The 22,972-nt window shown below is 41.5% G+C and overlaps 1 protein-coding gene across 1 annotated transcript in view; it reads right to left on the bottom strand.

Moving 5' to 3' along the window:
• The window catches only part of ddr1 (discoidin domain receptor tyrosine kinase 1), a 60,912-nt gene extending 44,579 nt beyond the window's left edge, over window positions 1-16,333 (bottom strand). The window contains 2 exon segments of the mRNA XM_034123992.1: window positions 2,680-2,831; window positions 15,999-16,333. Coding sequence (XP_033979883.1) covers window positions 2,680-2,773 — 94 coding nt within the window. The 5' untranslated portion in view covers window positions 2,774-2,831; window positions 15,999-16,333.
• Window positions 16,334-22,972: the final 6,639 nt, after the last annotated feature.

The following is a 22,972-nucleotide window of genomic DNA, read 5'->3' as shown; positions in this document are numbered from 1 at the left end:
AAAAGTGTGAATAAACTATAACAAACCATCCTACAGCTAATTACATCATATTGACTGATGGATTCAACTCTTATAAAAGCATTTAAAACGCAATATATCAAAAGAAACGATGGATTTCTCCAATGTGTTGGAAAGACTAAGTGATGCATCAAAGAAAGAACAAAATCATCACATCATTAAGATAATAAGCAATATGTTCAGACTCAGTCTCATTCAGAGTCTGTCTGCTGCGGTCTGAAGGTCGGCTCTGCTCTGGTTACACCTGGTTGGCTCTCTAAGCCTCGTGCACTCCCTTCCCCGACATTTTGACTGACACTTTCATGAGCTGCCTGTGCATTAGCGGGCTTGACGAGCCAGAGGAGTGGTGGAGGGTTGGAGGGTTTGGGGAGGGTTGTCTCATTCTCTTATTACACTCGACTGGCTGGCAGACAGGGGGGACACAGGATAGCCTGTTGATAGCGGCCGGAGAATGAGCCTTACTGATCTGAGAATGTGAGGAGAATGTCGGAGCGGCAGGACGTACGATGGCCGACACAAAGAGGAGAGCGAGGGCTTTAAAATGTGCAATCATGAGTTTGTGGGATTTCATTTAACTGCCACTGTTTTTTAAAGTGGCAGCTTTTTAGGACAGAAACACAAGAAAAAAAGAAACCGAAATTGGGCGACAATTTATCCATCACTTGTTCTGACTGCTCTCTAAGTTATTTTGTTACAGAAGAAGCATCAGTGTGTTCAGACATAAAATAAAAATACTTGAAATGTGGAATAGAGAATTAACTATGTTAGTGATCGCTGGTCTATATATTAATATTGTCTTGTCTATGTCTTCCAGGTATTTGGTTATGTTGAGTTCTCCAGGGTTTTTAAGGGCTGCATTGAAGAAGAGTGATGACCTTTAAATGTTATTATTTGTCTTGACCCGAGTCATTATCAGGCTGGTGGAGTAAGGGAATACATGTAGAGGGGATTACATTATTAGGATACAAGAAAAGGTAACCAAGTAATCCCTTATAGTTGGATTAATGATCAGAATACAGGTATACAGTGGAGGAAATAAGTATTTGATCCCTTGCTGATTTTGTAAATTTGCCCGCTTACAAAGAAATTAACAGTCTGTATTTTTAATAGTAAGTTTATTTTAACAGTGAGAGTAAGAATATATATTTAAAAAAATTGTGCATTTAACTATGGGAAATAAGTATTTGATCCCCTTGCAACCAATACAAACTCTGGCTCCCACAGAGCGGTTACATAAGTCCATTTCCTTTAAAAAAAAAAGTACTCATGACATCAACTTTGTTCCCTGTATAAAAGACACCTGTCCACAGAATCATGGGCAAGTCTAAAGAGCTGTCTAAGGACAGAGACAAGATTGTAGACCTGCACAAGTGTTCAAATACTTATTTCCTCCACTGCAATGTCCCTTTTCAAATAAAGTGGACTACAAGCAGGGTTAAAATGTTACAATACGTTTTAACCTGTTAAGCCCTGAGCCTGTTTTTCAGGTCTCAGGCTCGAAAATGACATTCCCAGAACAAATGACCATATCTTCCCTTCTAAAAGGGTTAAATTAATAATCTTTTTTCTCAAAGTAATGATACACCTGTGAGTTGGATGAAGAAAAGTCAGAATCAATATAGATGTTTTTTATTTTAAAGAAAATTCAGATTGAACATAGTAAAAAACTATAAATTATAGTGTCCGTCCAAAAATTATTTTGTACTTATAGTGAAAACCACCCTTGGATGATGGTAAGGTAGACTAAAAGCTTTAGGAATCCAAAGTACAACATATAATAAGTACCCTGTATCAAGATTGATGCAAAACAAGTGACATTTGACCTTTTTAGAGATGTTTAGCAAAAAGAAACCACTTCTGGGGTCATTTGGGTGGATTTTCCATATCTCTGGCCCCCCTTGCTCGATTTTGATGGTTGACACCTCTTTCTAACCGTTAGAGCCAATAGAATCGAAGAGGGAGTCCCCCACACACACTCATTGTGAAGAGAAAAGGTAGGGGCTTTGCGCATGCAGTTTGGCATCAGAGTGAACCTATCTCTAGCTTTGACATCTGGAAACGGAAAAGCAGTTTCAATGCTTATGGATTATCAGAAATCATTTCAAAGGGACACAGACACATTAGATTAACCTATGAATTAACTTCAGCAGCATTTTTATCGTTTTAATGCCATTGAAGACCACTTTGGAGAGACTACAGAGCCAAGGTAAAAATGTTAGCATTTTTAGCTACCTAGCGTCACCTGTTTTGATGTCCGTTTTTGCTTATAACGTCACAAATACGTATAATTCAGTGATAATGTGGGTGTCCATCGATTCTGTGTCACCTCACGATGTGAAACGATGTCATGGATGTAGAGAAGAGATAAATAATAAGGTTTTGTGAGTGATTTTCAGTGCAGTAAGGTGTTAGCATTTTTCGCTCATTGCTAATTCAGAGGCTCAGTGTTAGCATTGTGGGTTTTATTTTGAAAAATAAATAAAAATGATCAGTTAGATGAGTTTCTTCCCGTTACATGGATATAAAACATTCATAGTTTATTAAATGAACATGCCCTCAGACACTGTTTCCTGCAAGATGTTGCGGCAGTGCCTCAGTACCGGGGTCTCTCGGGCTTAACAGGTTAAAATAACAAAATGAAGATTAAGAAATCCACCCTACCTGGGTTAAAGTGCCACTCATGGTCTCCTGAAGACGCCACCAGCGCCACCAGGAGAGCGAACACAGCGACAGGAAGCAGCTGCAGGGTTGCCATGACAGCAGCAACACACCTGGTTACCTGTGAGGGGCCGCACTGATGTCCACAGGCATACCTGTTGGAGAAAAAAAACGAGATATTCAGATTTACATCGACTTTAGGATTATGTCTGTGCTTGTTGAAACTGCATTAACCACAAATGATTGTATTAAACGGCCTTTTTGCACATTCACATACACATAAAGCTCCATAAAGAGGCAGCAGAGCTCACGATCACCGTCCATTTCTCAACTCCCTCGATCAAAAAAAGCACGTTGCATGTCTCAGTCAGTTGTCTCTCTACGCTTTGAATGCCGTATAACAAAGGCCACTTTCAAACACTAATTTGTTTTTCTCTCTGGCAGCAGAACGCAGAGATACAATAATACTTTTCTGCCTGTAGAAAGGGTGCAAGCCTATTGGTAATTGAAGAAGGTATAATTAGCCAGCCCCAGTATTCGCAAAACTGAATTCAAATCCACTTTCTCCCTAATAGGGGGGAGCCTATTTGGAGCAAACGGTCGGAGAAGTTTGGAGTAAATAACAAACAGATGAAGCTGTAATTTTTGGAGATGGGGAAAAAATGAGAACAAATGCGTGAGAGAGAAGGACAGATGTTAAAGTAATTTAAAATAATAGGGATCCAAACATGTCTGAGCTAGGTTAGTGCAAAGTTAATGATTTGCTCATACCGCCCAACCACAGACATTAAGCATTTGTTGTTCTTAAAAGCTTAAAAATCACAAGCACACCCACACTTAGCTGCAAGTTTAATAGGTCAGCTACACTTAGTGAAAACTAATGGAGTCTAATACAAAAGTGCTGCTATAAATCTCCCTTCGTGAAGGTTAAAATGTTCAGATGGTGAAACTGTTGACGGGAGGTGCTGATTAAAATGTATGATCCTTTTGGAGGCTGTAGTTTGTGGTGTTGTTGAAATGTGCTGTGAGAGGTTTGTCCTATCCTCTTTAATATTAATGGGGTGGGCAAAATATTCTATTCTAATATTTCTAAATTATGACTTATTCGCAAGAAGCTTATGAGTATATCTCTGGTAGAAAAAACATTAAAAGTGGTGCTTGGGCGTGATTCTTTGTGGAGAAACTCTATCAACGAATCATTTAACATGTGAACTGACTAAGAATGTATTTTCATATAGGTTTCAGTGCATGTAAATTAGGGATGCTCCGATCGCCGGAATCAGTATCGGCCGATACCGATCGCCGATCCGATCGAGTGGGCGGGGCCTATGGGGATCTTCCATTTAAAGTGATGTTTAAAACTCAGTTAATGGGGCTCATTCACTGGCGCTTCCACAGACAACAACCAACATAATTATTACATTCAAATGAAGTACATTATTCAAGTTTACATTAACTTTGGATAATAACACGGGAGAAATGAGCGGAAGCGCTCTCTTTTCCTCTCTCCCCCTCTCTCTCTCTCTCCCTTAAAGTTAAAGTGAATCATACAAAGAAAACAAGCACATTTTATTGCTCCATCCCCCTCCAAGACTACTTTGGAGACATGTTTGGGAAAGATTTCCAGTGGTGAAGCTATAGAGAGAGGAAAGGAACTACATGATAAGTGGAAGTCCGAAGTGGGAGTGACAGCTGGGGGAGACAAGAGAGGCCGGGCTGTCTTCCCTGTAGACCTTCTGTGTTTCGGCTTCATCTAGACTAGACTGGGACAGGCCGACAGCTGACACACAGCTGTAGTGACAGAAGATCGGAGGGGAGGGGAGGAACGAGGGGGGGGAATGTATGGAAACCGAGCGAATAGTGGAGTTAGCCGAGGCACAACAGGGCGGAGACGCTGAAACAAGAGCAGCGATGACATGGGTACATGTGTGTGTGTTTGGCAGGAGGGAGGCGGTGGAGAGAGGGTGACTTATGGCCTGCTGGTGTAAGTATGCACGGGTTTGTAGGGCGCGTATGTGGGCACAGAGGAGATTTCAGGGAGAGCCAGTCAGTGCAGCTGTCCGGAACGGGAGACACAACGCAACCGATACATGTGTGCCAAGTGGGGAGAGAAAGAAGGGCTGAAATATTTCATTTTCCCTTTGCAGAAAAACTATGCGTGTGTGTGAGTTCCAGATGACAACATGCTGAAAAGGGGACTTAAAATCAGAGCCTAGACTCTGAGGAATGGAGCCACAAATCTGAGGCACTCACCATAACAGTGAACCATGGTGATCAACAAAACACGATCCTAGACAACGCATTTTTCAATGAAAGGAGGAAACTGGAACTTTTTTATCCAACACACCACAGATAAATGAAGGGCTGAAGTATTTATGATTTCCTTCGCAGAAAGACTCCTCAGTTGTCCAAATATGTGTGTGAGAGTTCCAGATGACAACATGATGAAATATGGGGCTTACTAGACTTAAAATCAGAGCTGAGAATCTTAGGAATGGGGCCACAAATCGGAGGCAATCTCCATAACAGTGAACCACGGTTATATCAACAAAACACTATCCTTTACAGCGTGTCATCAAAGTTTCGCCAATGAACGGGGGAAAGATGTTATGAACAAGGGAAGAAAAGTCACTGTGACAAATGCTTTGGCGAGCAGGAACAAAAGTAGCCACAGCCACCGGAGAACATTGTTGTCAGAGAAGTCAAGTGGTGTTGAACAGCTGTGGTTAGCGCTCAGAGGGAGGCAGGAGGAGCCGCTGTGTTTTGGAGGAGGCAGCGCAGTGTGGAGCCCAATCTACACACTCACATTTTGTCTCAGCTAATCCATACGCAGGACTAATGAATACTTATGAGCAGCTGCTGGTTCTGAACACACAACTGACAAAAGAGAGACACGAGTAGAGAGGCTCACACAGAGAAAAATGTTTTTAGTTAGCAGTCCTTGCATCATTACAGATAGTTTGCCAGAGTTTCTATAATTAGATGGCTGGCACGACTGCTTTGGCACTGGTTAGCGTCTTTTCTAGTGAGCCCCTCGAGCTGGAACCATATGCATTCGTTATTATTTCCAGTTGTATAATGAAGCCGGTCCAAATGTCAGTGGCAACCTAGAGGATTGTTCAGGTTGTCTCGCATTAGTTTTTGCTCATTACCTGCCAGTCGTGTATGTTTTATCACCGCTGAGAATAGCATAACTATCGGCTTTCTGTGATTAAGTGCATTCGAGAGGGCCGTTAGTTTAGGACTCGTGAGTACAGGGTAATATAAACTATAGACATGAGAGGTAATCAATAACAGACATTTAAAGCACAATCATTTTTTAGTAGTAACATAATCAATAACTAAGACTCGGCTCAGCTGCTGAACAGTAATACTGTTAAAAGCCAAACAAATGATAAACTTGGACAATGATTAGTTTGGAAAGAATAATTTGAACGTTATGATTGTAGTAGCAGGCGAACTTACTAATGTTGGCTAAGATTTGTTGGAAAAGAAGCAGTCAACATCTTGTCCAGACTGAAATATCAACAATAGCCTCAACTATGATTATTTTTCAATAATCATCAGCATGTTAGCCTTGTCACTGTGTGCTATTGATAGCATTTACCCTTTTACTGTACAGCCACTTGCATCGTTAGTCTTGTTAAAACATACCCTACTGTTTTACTGTAAATATTTGCAAGATTGCATCAAATTAGAGATGTCCCGATCCGATCACGTGATCGGCTCCGATCCCCGATCACGTGATCGGATCGGGACATCTCACATTTTCAAAAGATCGGAATCGGGAGAAAAAAATCGGGGATCGGGAATTTTTTTTTTTATAAAATATTTGTATTATTTTATTTAATGTTACAAAACAAAAATGACCATGTTCACGTCTTAAAGTCATCCTGAGGCCTTAGTTTTGGTTTAAAATTACACAACATCATGTATGTGTTGCTTCTTTTGGGCTTGTTTTCATAGACCTGGTTGCTTATTTCTCTCAAATCTGGCAACAGTGGGCGCAGTGTCTAATAGTAGCAGTAAGCTAACAAGAGGCTACGTTCAGCTGGTGACTCGGGAGTCGGGACAGAGAAAATGTCAGGAGTTTGGAAGTATTATAAAATTGAAAGCGAGGGCAGTGTAACAGCCAGATGCAATGTTTGCAAGGCGGAGGTTCCGCGTGGTGGAAAGAACAGAGCTACGTTCAACACGACCAATCTAATACAAACACCAACAACAACACGACGAGTACACAGCGGCCACTCAGGTAACGGCACTGAAACAACCGACACTTTCAGAGACTTTTAAAAGGAAAGAGAAACTGCCCCAGAACAGTGAAAAGGCCAAAAGAATAACAGCCAAGATAGCTGAATTCATCGCGTTGGATGACCAGCCGTTATCAGTTACCTTTTTTTTCTCTTAATGCATTGCATAAAGATCGGATCGGGAAAAATCGGTATCGGCAGATTGTCAAAATCAAATGATCGGAATCGGATCGGGAGCAAAAAAAGGTGATCGGGACATCCCTACATCAAATGTTTTCTAAATTGTAATTTATGCTTTAGAAAATGTCCAGCAGTTATATAAAATGATTTGCAGTTAAAATGTTAAAAAGTTTAAGCCTCGTCTCCTTACTGTAATGTCTTTCTTTTCCACACACAGACCATTCATTGTGTGAAGTCTCCAATCTCAGCAAGATGGAGAAACACGCTGCCTCGGTTAGACATGATGACTAATGGCCGCTGGGAGACAGAACGTAGTGAGCTTTTGTTTTGGGTTTCCGACAGAGAGCGAGGACGCCGGGGAGGTCGTACGCAACACCCCCCTCTGAGTCCGGGATTGAAGGAAACACAAATTAATCTTCAAGCTTCACTTCCCTTTGAAGGTTGAGAGGGGGACTGTGCAAGTCGCAGAAACAAGGTCACTGAATGGCTTTCCTGTAAATAGTTTTGTTTCTTTGAGACTCAGGGATGGTGCGAATGAATCCCTGCGGGGAAACTGCTTCCTTGTTTTTAACGAAGGCCCATTCGGAGGGCACGCATATGTCCATGGAGTTATTTTGGAAGAATTCCCTTCAGCTTACTTTGGTTAAATATTTAAATATCAGCCAGTTCTTCACTTTAAGAAAGGACATAACACTTCTACCCCCTACTGAGTCAGTGGGGATGGAAACGTTTGCTGTTAAAACTGAAAATACAGACGATGCACTTCTAAGAATTACCTACACTGACATCAACAATGTGTCTGAGGTTTGTTGATTTGCCCTCCTATTGGTCATCGAATTGTTCAGTTATGTGTCACAATATTCCTCTATAGAAGGAAGTGCAAGTCACTGCTGGGAAATGTGAACTTCCTGAGTTTCAGCTGAGGTTGAGGAAGCAGCAGGGATGAACGGATGAGTCACTTTAACAAGGTAATGAGAGCTGAAGGAGATGGCAGCAACGGTGGTCGAGTCATAAAAACGAATTAAGCAGCAGCAACAAGAAAAGAGAAAGTGAGGCATTGCATTGAAGGATGAGTGAAGGAGGGGGTGAATCACCAAAGGAAGCATGGTAAGAGGATTGTAAAATAAAAACCAGGAGAGTTGAGATGTGCTGAACATCGGGTTACTCATTTAGACAGCTCAGCGTTACCCTAAAATAAACCCAATTCAAACCACACTCAGCCACACAGACAAAGCAGTGCTGAGCAACAACTCACCTCACAACACATCCAAGTCTCAAACTAAACCCGTAATCAGTTTAGCCCGAGCGCTCATGACCCAAGTCTTGAAGCTAATGCGAACACAGTAAAAAATGAATGTAATAAAGTCGGGTTCATTAGCATGCGGCTACACACAGCTGATATCAATCATAACTAAAGAGGTACACTTCCATCTTGTCCATTTTCACAGCCTGCTTTGTACTTGGACGCAGGTCCTCTTGGCCCTACTGGTTGCAGAATATCAGCATGGTGGACAGAGACAAATGATGAGTGATTACCACAGGTTGTCTGGCAAATGAAGAATGCCTCCATCCACAGCAGCCGCACAAACCCATTTGTAAGTGAAGGGACAAAGCTTTACGACGAGCTAGCCAAGCGTGGTGTTTATGTTTTGGATCCTTTTCTGTTAGGCGTTTAAAGTGGTCGAGAGACATTATGGAAGGAAGCTGATTTGTCACACATCTAGATAACCTAAAACACATCTAAAATCTACATAATATATATTGAAAATTCACATATATGCAAGACAACAATGCCTTCAAAAGCACATGGTAGCAAAACACAGAAAACGGTTTAAAAAGTTGGCTATTTAAGAGTCTGATTTGTCATATTGTACTGGTTTGTTGTATGTAGACCATTCAATTGTTCCTGGTAGAGCTATTTATTGCAGATATACAAGTAATACAGAAAAGGCATGCCAAAGATTAGCTCTTAATAACTTAGAAACCGTGTTTTCATTATCCAGATCATCAGAAAGGACTGACAACGTTTCTTTGTATTTCACAAATATTTACATAGAAGAGTACTGACCTACGCTGTTTCCGTAAGTGAGAAGGAATGTGTGTATTCGGACTGTGATTCATTTCCTAAAAGGTCTAAGGTTCTTCCTAAGCCCATGCTACACCCTTTCCCCAAGTTTTAGGAAGTTCAAAGCAGTAGTTTTAACATTACCCTGATGAAAACACAACAACCTTGGCTTAATAATAAAAGCATATAAAAAAAGGGATCTTAAAAATGTGTTTTGGTGATGAAACTATTACAAACTATTTCTACATGTCCAATCTGTTTTATGTAAAAATATTTTTGTTTAGAACCTCTTCTGAAGTGTGTAACTTGGTTCAGAGGTGAAAGTTATGCTGCTTGTTTTTGTTATGCCACGTTCACTTTTATCAAATCGTCAAAAAGCCACATCCAGGTAGATCCTCTATCTACACGCCTGCAGTACAAACAATAATTAGTCTGGATGAGGTTTCTTTTTAATTATAGCTACATCGTGCTCAGATAGTATTGCATCAGCAAAGGAAATAAGCTTGATCAGACATATACAAAAGTAAGAAGGGGGGGGGGGAATGCCTTAACAAATGCACGAGTATAAATCAAAAGAAGATGTTCTGTGCAAGCCGAAATGTGACAAACAGTGAGCGTGACTCCAAAAATAAATCCCACCAATCAAAGTTCTTGTTGGCACCTCTGGCATCAGCTGGATCCACACTGTTCATTAGCTGCATCGTGGGAAAGTGAAGTCTCTTTACACGCAAAGGAAAAACCTAAGAAGTTATTTTAAAAACTGGTTTCTGACTGACAGTAACTGGAAGACGGTTTTGGTTCAGAGGGCTTGAAGCTTCATTCATGTCGGTACTTGTACTTCAGCAGTTCTCAGCTCTTTTTTCTCTGTATAATGCATCTGGAATGAAAGGAGAGGCATTTCACTTTTGCTAGTGAAAGGGACTTAATGAAAGCCCTTTCTCACCTCCTATACTGAAGGTTAGAAGTTAATTTCATGCTTCTGTATGAAAACAAGCCTTCACCGCTGCAGCTCGGGAAAATTAGTTCTGAGTTCGGCCTTAAAGTGAGGGTGTGAAAGGTATAATGAAAACCTAGCAGATATGTGGCAACAATAGCATGTTAATTTGACAGCAGAGTGTATAGGGCTGGTTCTAGTTCGACACCAAGGCTGTCACCGAGGTCGTTTTAGGGCTGAAGTGTGACGGCATGCCGCAGTCCAATTCCCAAAATTCAATTTGCACAGTCTCTCTGCCACCTGTCAGAGAACAAGTGAGAAGCAGGAGGGGAGGAGAAAGGAGAGGCATGTGACAGCAGAGTGCTACTCTCACAATGGGCAGAGAGAAAACGGCCTGCAGACGGAGCTACAGGAAGACAGACAGACAGAAGCATGACATGGTGGTCCCTCCAGCAACCGACTGAAGAGAGTCTCATGACAGAGCAGGCGTGGGACAAAAGCAACTCTTTGCCCGCAGGAGGAAGGGAATTATTCATCCAGTGAGCAGCGATTGCAACATAAAGAGGGAACAGGAGAAGGGAGGGAGGGATGGCCTGGAGAGAAACAGCAACGCAGAAGAAAGGGAAACCAGGTCTGACAGGAATGAGTTCAGCGAGACTCAGCATTTTGAGTCAAAGTGAGAAAAAACAGTCAGATTCAAACCCTGCCCTCCTCAACCACACTTTCTCATTTCTAATGAAGGACAGCTGAGAAGGGAAGAACATATTTCAGACGTCTCTTAGCTACTGCAGGGGGCAAACACAAAATACACCCAACTAAAAGTACTGTGACCTGATTCATATACAGTCTGGGCTTTGCCAAGACTTCATCCACACACACACACACACACACACACACACACACACTGTTAAAAGCCTGAGGCACAGCAGGCAGATAACTATCACACTGAAGTCCTCCTCCTCCCTTTCAGCAGCAAGAAGCCTCCTAAAAAGAGCTAAATTACACATCACACAACAGTTTCCCGGTGCTAATATGCCCTTCAAACCCCTGGGAGGGAAGCACAGATCAGTCCGCCCTACTCAGCGTGGACGTATTCAAATAGATCAGTCGAAAAAATATTCACCTTTGATGTTGAACACAATTTTCTCCTATGGGTTTCAAAAGCACTTACTTTGCCAGGAGCCATTAGTAATTATTAGTGAAATACTGAGAGGCAGGGTGGGTGCTAGCAACTGGAGATGAAAACAACACCACAGTGTGAGGATTTGAACTGAGATGAAAAAAAAAACGGAAGAAAGAGAGAACAGATCGCACCCTGGCTTTCAAGTTTGAAGGAGTTTCCATCTTCCTCGAGTTAGTCGAGTTTTTCCAGAACTCAGTTTTGGGAGCGATTCACAGTTGGATTCAGCATCAGCAACCTTTACCCATTAGATCATCAACTTTACATCATATGATTTAAAGGGGAATTCCTCCAAATGTACACATCAAAGTAGGGCTGCTCAACTAATCGTATTTTAATCGCAATTACGATTATGGCTTGCAACGATTACAAAAACAACGTAATCGAAATAAAACGATATTTTTTTTTCAAATAACTTTTTTTTTGTATTGGTTTTTCAGTTGAATTATACTTAAAGGTAGGGTAGGTAAGTTTGAGAAACCGGCTCGAGATACACTTTTTGTTATATTCCATGGAATGCTCTTAACATCCCGATAGCAATGAATATCTTAAGTGCTTTGACAAAAAATACATTAAAAAAAAGTCATCTGTGGAAGCTGTAGTACTGTAAAAAGCACGACCAATCATCTGAGCCGGCCCGGCTAAAATAACTGGATGGCCTACCTGCCTGTCAGCCTTCCATCTGTGCACAAACTTATCTCGTGCCCTCATTGGTCATGTGCGCGTTCGTGTGTGTTGGAGGAGGGGCTCTGTAAGGAAGTGACAGATTTTCTCCGGTTGTGTATTTTCAAATTCTAGCGATCTCGAGCCGGTTTCTCAAACTTACCTACCCTACCTTTCAAGTTCAGGGTAATCGACTGGTAAAAACATGGAATGGATAATCGCTTTTAATAATCGGAGTTGGAGGCGGTGCATCGAAGGTGAAAAGTGGTGCTTTAATGAGCAGCAGAGACGGACATGTTGTCGGGTCGCAGCCCGGGAAGAAGAGAAAGAAGCCAGGAGGGCACACAATAAATACTGTCAGCAACACATATGTCCGTGCGGAAACAATACCCCCAACCTGTAGTTCCATGCGTGAATTATGTCAATCAGTTATCACTACAATATCAATTATTGACCCAAATAATCGAGATTATGATTTTTGCCATAATCGAGCAGCCCTACATCAAAGTGTGTCGACAGGTTCAGGAAAAACTGCTAAACTGAAAAAAAGTTTTATAAGAACTTTTGCAGCTCCAAAGGAACACTAATCCTCATCAATGCTTGAGGCTACATTCGGAGCTACTGGCTTAACACACCCAAATCTCTTAGCAAACCTTTCATGGTCTAGTTGCATTGTGGGTAATGTCTACTCCTGGTTTGCAAGAGGTGGCAAATGCATGGTATTAAAAAAAAGGACAATTTCTAGTGCTTAAATTTGTTAAAAAACTGTCTAAAGAGTCTGACAGTATTAAGGGAGGTTGATGCTTAATGTATTTTACTATTTATGAGTCATAAAACATGTAATAAAGTTGAGAAATTACCTGTTAGGGAGGTGTTACTTTGCAAGTTATACATTTTTTATACTTTCATCTTAATGAAATATATCATATACATGCATTAGCACCTCCAACACAGCCCTCTGAGGACATGCAGAGGAATGTCTGCGGGTTCCTGAGTGGTTAAAGGGCATCGTGCCAAGGTCTTCCTAAGATACATTGATAAGATAGTGACACACTTTGAAGAAACCCCCTGAAGCCAAAACAGGCTATACCCCCAGTTTGCTTACATCTAAGAAGGACCAACATTGTTATCTTAGCAGGGCACCTTCGACGAGGAGAGCAAACAGATCAATGAGCAGCATCACAGGGACGATGGGAGAAGGGAGGCTGAGGGTGAGATGGATGAGCAGGGGGAGGAGGATAAATGAAACCCCTAGTGCTGCTTCAAAGGGAACGGAGAGATAGAAGTTGAAGAGGGAGAATGTGTGCTCCACGTTAGATGTAGAAAGAGAGACAGATTGCCTGAATGATCAATTACAGGATCAAAGGTATGCTGGAAGTCAGGGTGGGATGGAGGTCTGATCTGAGAGAAGGTAGGACTCTGGAGATTCGATTAGGGATTTGAGATTTTTACTGACAACTACCGAACACCCCGGATCTGGCTTTGAAGTGTCACCACCCCATTATTCAATGAATTTGTTTCCCTGACAGTCTTTGCTCTACATGTGACCACACGTACAGCAAATGCAATTGAACAATCCAGCTGTCTAGACTTGAGGGAAATCAGTTTAGAGTGGACAGTTTGAGTCCTGACTTCAATTGGTTACATTTCCCATTTGCAGGGGACTTTGGAGGCGAGAAACCGTGTTGGGTACTTAAATAAAACCTTTCACTGGCCTCCCTGTTAGGTCTGTCGGGAGACAATTACGAGCAAACACAGAATCTCATGGAGCTCCTGCCTAACAATACATTATTGCCATGGGAAGAAGTTGCCTAAAAGGCTGTTCTTATCTAAGAAAAACACCATTATCATCATTGTTCGCTTTCATGTGGTTACAACATCGCCATTAAGATCAGGCAACTGTGCAACACAAGCTATTCAGTTTTTTGTGCAGGAACTACCTTTTGATTTTGAATGTGTATCCACCTACAAGAAGTCTTTTCAGAGTGGTCAACAACCAGAAACACAAAGAAAAAAGTCACAAAGCATCGCTGTCACCCAAACAATGAGGCAGATAAAGGACCACAGACTGAGGTCAATGATCAACCAGACCACACAAAGCAAGGCTCCCTCTGAGGAGAGCAAATCCTAATCCGTCTGTGTATGTGTGTTCTTGCACAAAGGCATGCATCTGGGCTGTTCTCAGTCACTAAACGGCAGCACTAACGCGAAACTAAAAGATAAATCTTGGTAATTCGTCTTCTTCATAAAAGCATTTTACAGACACTATATAGTTGCAACGTCTTAAAATGTCTAAAGAAAATGTTCCCACAGACAAATTACTTTTCTGCGTGCATTATTCCTCACAAATCACATTGAGCAATTAACGTCATTTTCTCCTAAGCCAGCCAGGACAAATCAGTAAAAAGTAATGTTCCCCAAGTGAGTGCATGCACAATTATACTCACATAACAGGTCTATCCAACTATTTAATATATTCTCCTCTGTTGGACTGCACAGCTGATAGAAAGCAGCTCTGCTGGGGGAGCCTCAGCAGCAGATGCCCATTAGACAGACAGCAGCCCTGTTTACTGAGAGTGTGTACCCATGCTCAGGGCTCCGCCTCACTTTATTCCCCTGCTTTTCCAGAGGCAGAGAGGGAGGGATGGGGAGAAATTGCCTTTTATTGCCTCTATCTATTGGCAAATAGCATGGGCTCCCAAACCTCCTCCTCCTCCCAGTAGAGAAACAAAGCTACACCTCTTCTGGACTGCATGTTCCTGGCCATCAAACTACCCACATTTACAGATTTCATATGGTGGGAAAGGTGACAGCAGACCCACTAAAAGCCCATTGTAAGTCCTCCATCAGGCCACCTTCACCTCTCTGCAAACACTAAGGTCATGCACAACACACGGTAACAAGCCTTCAACAGAAACAAGCCATTCCTCCCACATTTTCACCTGTCTCTTTCTGCCGAACACAAACAAACCTAGGCTGAAAATCTGCAGTTCCTGAGCATAACTTTTACTTGATGCTGCACCAGCCAGTTCAGAGAGAAGATGGGAATCATTTATTTACCACATGATTGATTTACTCTCCCCAACGCTGTTTTCTGGCTCATAAAAAAACAAAATCTGTATTCACTTCAAAGTCCAAACTTTTCTGGCAGCTCGTCCCAAGAGGTTGAAAAATGTGTTTCTGTATCAACACACTCTCCTCTGCAGCATCCAGACATGATTTCAGGTTTGGTTGTGCTGACTGATTAGCTCCCCACAGAAAAAGCATCCTCATTCAGGGCCAGAGGTGAGAGAAACCGGAGCAGATAGTCTAATTTGAGGTCACCTGCCGTGCTGAGAGGTCAAATGGTTAATGATGGGTGTGATGACCACCACCTGGATGCATGGAGGTCCAAACATGACACATTTTACTGACCTATTCATCAAGGCGGCTGCAGTTTTAAAGCCAAGGGGAACAACTTTTATTTGACTTGAGGTTTCTGTGTGTTTTGGTGAATGAGGTGCAATGTAAAGAATGAGTTCAGCAGACTGCAAAGAAATGCATGACTGGTGACAACTTAAGCAAACCCATATTATTGTGGGAGGCAGTGGGTAAAAACTGGAATTGATGACAGGCAGGATGGAGGAAATAAAAGTCTATTTTGAAGATAAACGTGTGAAAGCAATAGCCTTGGCACAGACCAGGACTCTGAATTATGTCTTCCCTGCTGCCAAGAACCCACATTTAGCAAGATGTTTGAGCTGAGAGTAGATCATGATGTACACTGTGGCAGTATGTCAGCTACGCAGTCGGTTAATACCAATATGCATCTTCCACGAAAAAACGTGCGGAGACCCCGGGGCAAAACTTACACCTCATAGGCGCTTCCCAGCAGCCCGTGGCCGGCGTCCAGAGCTCCGTGGCCGCCTTGAACCGAGACTTTTAGACGCCAAGCCACAGACACACACACACAGGCAGGCAGACAGCTGGAAATATCCGCTGCAATATTATTATAGCCGCTTATTATTGAGTAAAGTGCGCGTTTTTTTAAAGGAGTTTGTCACCACTTACCTAAAAAGACACGGAGAAGTGTGCGTTGACAGCAGTCCAAACTTTCAAATGAATTCTTTGTTAGTGGTAGTAAAGCTGTGTTTTGTCCCGAACAACACACGTCCACTTAATAATCCACACGGAACAGTTGTTGCGCTCAGTGAACGACCTCTGTGTGGGAGGAAAACTCGGAAAACAAGAAAATATCCGAAAACTGCGGCTGGAAATTAACACGGAGCTTGTCTGTTACTTCACGCTTTTGGAAAAAATGTTTTTAAAACTTGTCGACAATGAGGGAGAATCTAAAGAATGAAAGCGAGACACGGACCGGGGTTCCCTGTTCCTCTCGGCCGCCTTTCTGGATCTGATCCCCGGCAGCAGCAGCCTCACCACCAGGTGCTCATTAACATAACTGCACCGGCTGTGTCCAATCACAGCGCAGAGCAAGGTGTCTGATTGAATATTCCAGCAGAGCCATCGTCCAATCAGAGCTCTCGGTGGGCGGGAGCTGTGACCCTAACAACACTGTATGAAGAAATCCAGCCTTCAGGGGCGAGGGGGGAGTCTTTGTTACTGTGATTTGGGGAATATGACATATGATACAGCAGCATGCGGACTGCTTTCACCTTGTTAACCCTTTGCATGTTTGAAATAAGCCACTCAGATGCTTTAAAAGGGATTCTATGATAATGTAAACTTGTAAACTGCGGCTGTTATGCCTCTCAGAATCTGGCCTAGTCCGTTTAATGTGGACCTGCAACACTCCTGCATTGGCATTTACCTCTAAAGGAAACTTTATTACAGAGTATTGGCAGTGTAACTGTATACCATTACTGCCCCGGGGCTATAATGACTCAGATTGAAGGGTTTGCAGTAAAGCACAGCAATGGAGCTGGAACCAGCAGAGTTGTTGATATGGGACCTGGAGGCAAAGCAGCCGGGAAATGGGAATTCATGTTTGAAAAGAGCCATATGTGTGTATGTTAATGCTGAGTTATATCAAAGTTGAGCATACACACACACACACACACACTGACAAATAAAGCCTGTGCAGGAGTTACAGTATGCGTTGGTACTTGTCTTGCTGAGAGGAGGAAAACTTTAGCTTGTGCTCAATCAGCAGCAGGCACAATAAAGGTCATTTAACACAGAGCTCCACCTTGGATAAACACAGAGGAGGAACACTGATACTCTCTCCGCTCTCAACCTCTGTGAGGCAGTTTTGTCAAAAAGTTAAATATGTTTGACTGAAATAAAGTCAGCAAAGTGATTTATTTAATGATATGCCGTGGTGAAAAGACTATTGTGCTGTACATTTCAGAGGGAAATGAACGTTTCACTGCTCTACATTTAACAACTATAGTTGCTGATTAAGATTTGACAACAATAAGCAGCTGATATTCTGCACGCTGAGTTCTTGCACATTTGACCCTTTAAGTACATTTGTTTGCTAACATTTCTATAACTTTAACTTGAGTTTGATTTTGAATTCAGGACTTTTACTTGTCATGGAACATTTTAAAACTACAGTGTTGTTACTTTTAATATGTAAGTCAATTATTTGAGTACAACTTCCTCTACTGATTCCATGTATTACATATAAGATGCTATTTAAACTAACACAGTTGTTTGTTCATTTGTGTGTGTTTTTATCCTATATTCACTGTAATGATATAAAAGGGGTGTACTTAATTAGTCAGAAATAGTACTATAATAATACAAAATGTTACTGAGCTGCATGTACAGCCACACAAATACAATACTTACTAATGATCTATTTATTCTTATTCTTCTTATTTCCACTCTAAATCTTGACTTTTTATACTATTTTCTGCTGTAGTCAAGCCATCCCACCTCACCCCTCCTCCCTCCTTCTCCCTCTTGTGTCTATGTGTTTATAAAGACTGGACTTTCATCTGGCCTGGCCTCATTCTCTCTGCATATCATTACCATTCACAACTTTTCAATTCAGAGCTGCACCAAACCCGAGCACCCCTCTCTCTCTCTCTCTCTCTCTCTCTCTCTCTCTCTCTCTCTCTCTCTCTCTCTCTCTCTCTCTCCCTCTCTCTCTCTCTCGTTGCTTAATGCTTAAGCTGCCTGCTTCAATCCTTTACATAAAACTAATCTTGCAGGCAGAGTTGTTTCTGTTTAGCCGCGATGTGATCATGATTTATTAATGTTTTCGGTTTCTCTGGAGTCTCTATTTTTTTTAAAGAATGTGATAAACAAGTAACTAGTCTATCTTAAAAAAGAAATAAAGAGATGAAGAAGAAATCTTTATGGGTGTTGTGAGAGTTATTATCCAGGATGCTCATTCTGATTCCCAGAAATGATCATTGCTAATGACCGCTGTAATTCTCAGCTCTCTTTCTCCTTTCCCTTTTCTTTTTGCAGCCCTTTCAGTCGAGCACATCGTCAAACAGGCTCTGCTTTTGTTCGTTGTCCGAGCAACTGCAAATCCCTTGGCAGAAATTATTTTTTCATTATTATTACCACACACTCTGCACCTCCTCGCTCCGAGTCTTTGTGTATCTCACTTACTCTCTGCCCAGAACTTTTTTTTAACATATCTTATCTTAAAATGTACCAGAATAGAGTTCTAGTTTCTTGTCTCTTCACCCCCTTTGTCAACCCCCTTCTCTACTCATTCTCCCTTTAAGTGAAAACCAGCGGAGCATAAAAAGCAGGTCTGATCCTGCGAGGAATTCACTCTGAGAGGCAGAGGGGAAAAAAAAACTGAGAGGGAAAGAGAGAGAAGTTCAAGTTGTATAATGTTATGAGTCAGCAAGGACAAGAAAGCACTTGAAAGGTAAAGAGAATGAAAAATAATGAGTTTCCAAAAACGTCAATAGTCTGTCAAGTAGAAGAAATTAGCTTTTCAAAAGACATAGAAGTTTGTCAAAAGTTATACAACGTCTTAGCTTAAAAAAAGAAGTCATTGCATTCAGCAGAAAATTACCATTTTCATCTACAGCTTCTATTCAAGAGGGATGACGGATGATCTATTGTCTGACATTTCCACAAGGCTGCCTGAATTTATCACCTCTCTTACTTCACTTTAGTCGCAAAAAACACAAACATCTGAAACATGGAAATGGAAGTGTTCAACTCAAAGACATGGTACAACACACACACACACACACACACACACACACACACACACACACACACACACACACACACACACACACACACACACTGTCCACCCCCTGTCATGGTCTGACAGCTGTGCGGGCTGCAGGGTTCAGACAACACAGATCAGTTGCAGAATGTGAAGCTTGCAGTACGTTGGGAACCGACGTGAAACCACATACCAGGAATACTACTCTCGGAAACTTCTCCACCAGTGTCCTTTTCACTGGGAATACCCAAAAAACAATAAATGCCTCTGATTTGCGATGGTCAACGAAACCTCCACAGCTCTTTTTTTCTCCATGAAATACCTTCTTATTTCACGTGCATGTGACTTCAGGTTCGGGTTTGGTTTAAACATACATGCATTTATGTGTGAGAGTGTGCAGCTCTACATGCACCCTGTGTTCAGAGGTGGGAAGTAGTGGAGTACAAATACTTCGTTACTGTACTTAAGTACATCGTTCTGGTTTCAGTATACTTTACTCCACTACTTATTTTTCTGACGACTTTTTACTTTGACTTCTTACATTTTGAACACAAATACCTAAACTTTCTACTTGTTACATTTTGAACACAAATACCTGTACTTTCTACTTGTTACATGTTGAACACAAATACCTGTACTTTCTACTTCTTACATTTTCCAAACAGGCTGGTTCCTTTAGTTTGAATGTGTGTTTGGTGGCGTGATCATTATTATTTAGAGTCATTGCGTGCCTATTGATTTGAACACGATCCGTGTATCCATCATTTCCTGGTCTTCTCTAAAGAAGAGGGACCAATGAAAACGTTGTCATGTTGCCGTGGAAACATTCATTAGCTAACAATGACATTATTGTTCTATTAATATAAAGGGAGGTCAGGTACTCTTTAAAACAGCTGCTAGTTATGGGTACTTTTTACTGAAGTACATTTCAAAGCCCTCTTTACTTTCACTTGAGTAAATAAGTTTAGTCAGTACTTCTACTTTTACCAGAGTATTTTTAAACACGAGTATCTGTACTTCTACTTGAGTAAAGAATGTGTGTACTTTAGCCCTCTCTGCCTGTGTTCCCCTAATGTCTGTTTACTGAGACTTGTCTCGGCTCCGTCAATATCCGTGTCCCAGGCCTCGGGGGCAGGTTATATTTGATTGGCCCCCGGAGAGGATCTGTGAGCGGTGGAGGTGTCAGGGGTCACGGGGTCAGCGTCTGCCCCAGGCGGGAGGGTCCTGGGTTGGGGTCAGGGTCCTCTAGTTCTCTATTTAGGTGTTGGGAAAGAGGGAAACGGTCCTGTCAGCTCCTCTCACTTTCCACAGAGCTCTCTGACTTGTTCAGTCGTCTCCGTTTTCTTCCTGTTGTTGTTATATTTTTGGCTTGTTGATTTTTTTTGTACACAAGATTAAGAGTGTATGCTAGCAGCTATGTGAAGCATTTCTCTGGCACTGCTCTTCTTTGAGCTGAAAGTCTGGGGATCTGAAAAGTTATTAGGATTCATCGTCTGGGAACCAAATGTTTGTCGAAAAACGTTGTGGCAACACGTGCACTCAACATTTGTTTTTCTGTGGTAGTGCAGAGATGCTATCAAACATTAAGTCCTAAACAATTCCTTACTTGCCAGACGTTTCTCTTGCTAACTAGCCTTACAGCTGTCAAGCTACTAATTGCCTGTGGATGGAAAGCTACTTATTCTCTCGATATACAAAGATGGCTTCCACACTTGCAAAACAAATTCTACTTCTGTTTTGCTCCTGGCTAAATGTGTGCAAATAAATGCATGGCCGTTTGTGACTTCTACTTTATTTGTGTTCAATCAACTAGTAATCCAACCCTTAATTATAATCATTTTAAATTTGAATAATGATTGACTTTTTTGGTCTTAAAGGCTTACGCGATATATGGCCCATTTAATAGATGTTTTCGAGTTTTAAAGTGTTGATTATTCAGACAAAAATTGACCAATAAATACACAATTAATGTGTATGTGTTTTTAATGATCTCGCCAGAGGTAATGACTTTATTTCCCAGCATTATTACCACTCTTTGGAAACCTTTCATTGCTCATACACACAGGAAATAACTTCAACAGATTCACTTTACCATGCACACTCACTCAAGGATACTCTGTTATCTCCTGAAATAAATCCGGTGAGTGTCCCCTGTGATCACGCAGCTGGATGAAGTGTGTGAAGTTTGTAATCCATTACAAACGTATGCATTGCACACTTCATGTAAATAATATCCTACTTTTAAAATGTTCTTAGCTATAATTTGGTCCTTCAACATGTATACATTTGACTTTTGAGTGCTGTTGTATTTTCTATTTTATGTTTGTTTATTTCCTACTCTTCTTATTTTCCCATTATGTGCAATGCTTTGGCAAAAACATTTCCAAATTTGGGATCAATAAAGGGACCTCATACACACAGGAAATATCTTTTAAACTCAACAGATTCATTTCACCATGCACACTCACTCAAGGATACTCTGTTATCTCCTGAAATAAATCCGGTGAGTGTCCCCTGTGATCACGCAGCTGGAAGGAGTGTGTGAAGTGCGATGAGGTCAGTGTTGTCAGGGGAATGTTGGGAGGTGGGAGGGAGGTAGAGGGGAGGTGGGAGATGTTGAGTGTAAGGGGGGGGGTGGTGGTGGAGTATGAGATGACCCCTCACACAGTCTGGAGTCCCTGGAGACCCTCTCAGCTGTAGCAGCGCTTGTGTCTCCTCTTCCTCTGACTCTTTTTAGGAGTCAGGTTTCCTGCCCCCCCCTCTCTCCAGAAACCCCCTCTGTACACATGGACACACACATCTGACAGAGGAGCGGAGGCATGGCATTTGGGAGGCTCCTCTCCAACTGTCGCTCTCGCTTCACATGTGCCCCTCTAGGATTTGTATTCCCCTTTTCCCTCACCCCTTCCTTAACGTCCTGATTACCTATATCTCATTACATGTAATCCATTACAAACTTATGGCAAACCGGCTCGAGATACACTTTTTGTTATATTCCATGGAATGCTCTTAACATCCCGATAGCAATGAATATCTGAAGTGCTTTGACAAAAAATCCATACAAAATTTTAATCTGTGGAAGCTGTAATACTGTAAAAAGCACGACCAATCATCTGAGCCGGCCCGGCTAAAATGACTGGATGGCCTACCTGCCTGTCAGCCTTCCATCTGTGCACAAACTTATCTCGTGCCCTCATTCATTTGTGCGTTCATGTGTGTTGGAGGAGGGGCTCTGTAAGGAAGTGGCAGATTTGTTCCGGTTGTGTATTTTCAAATTCTAGCGCACTCGAGCTGGTTTCTCCAAAATTACCTACCCCACCTTTAATGTAAATAATATCCTACTTTTAAATTTTCTTAGCTATAATTTGGCCCATTTCACACAGCTGTATTAGGTCAGTTGAAGACAATAATATTAAGTTGAACCTATTATGTTATTTATTTAAACTTGATATTATTGCTTTCTTCTAACCTAATACAGTTATGTGAAAATGTGTTGATTAATTAAAGTCAACGTTTCAGTTTGTTCAGTGCTCCCTCCGCACCAGGCTTAGATAACATAAGATATACTTTATTGATCCTACATTTGGAGACATTTCACAGCAGCATGTTAAAACGAGGCATTGCACATAATGTGAAAATAAACAAACATACAATATAAACATCTCAAAATAGAAAATAAAACAGCACTAAAAAAGTCAAATATACAAGTTGACAGTAAAAGATAAAAATCTGTAGACTATCTGTCAATTAAACACCACGAAGGGCCAAATTAAAGCTAACAACATTTAAAAGTAGGATATTATTTACATTAAGTGTGCAATGCATACAGTAAGTGTGTAATGGCTTACATGTAATGAGATAATGTAATCACGAC

This window comes from Trematomus bernacchii, unplaced genomic scaffold (genome assembly GCF_902827165.1).
Source record: "Trematomus bernacchii unplaced genomic scaffold, fTreBer1.1, whole genome shotgun sequence".
Lineage (NCBI taxonomy): Eukaryota > Metazoa > Chordata > Actinopteri > Perciformes > Nototheniidae > Trematomus > Trematomus bernacchii.
Note: the sequence above shows the minus strand (reverse complement) of the source record. Positions and strands in the feature narration are given on the sequence as shown.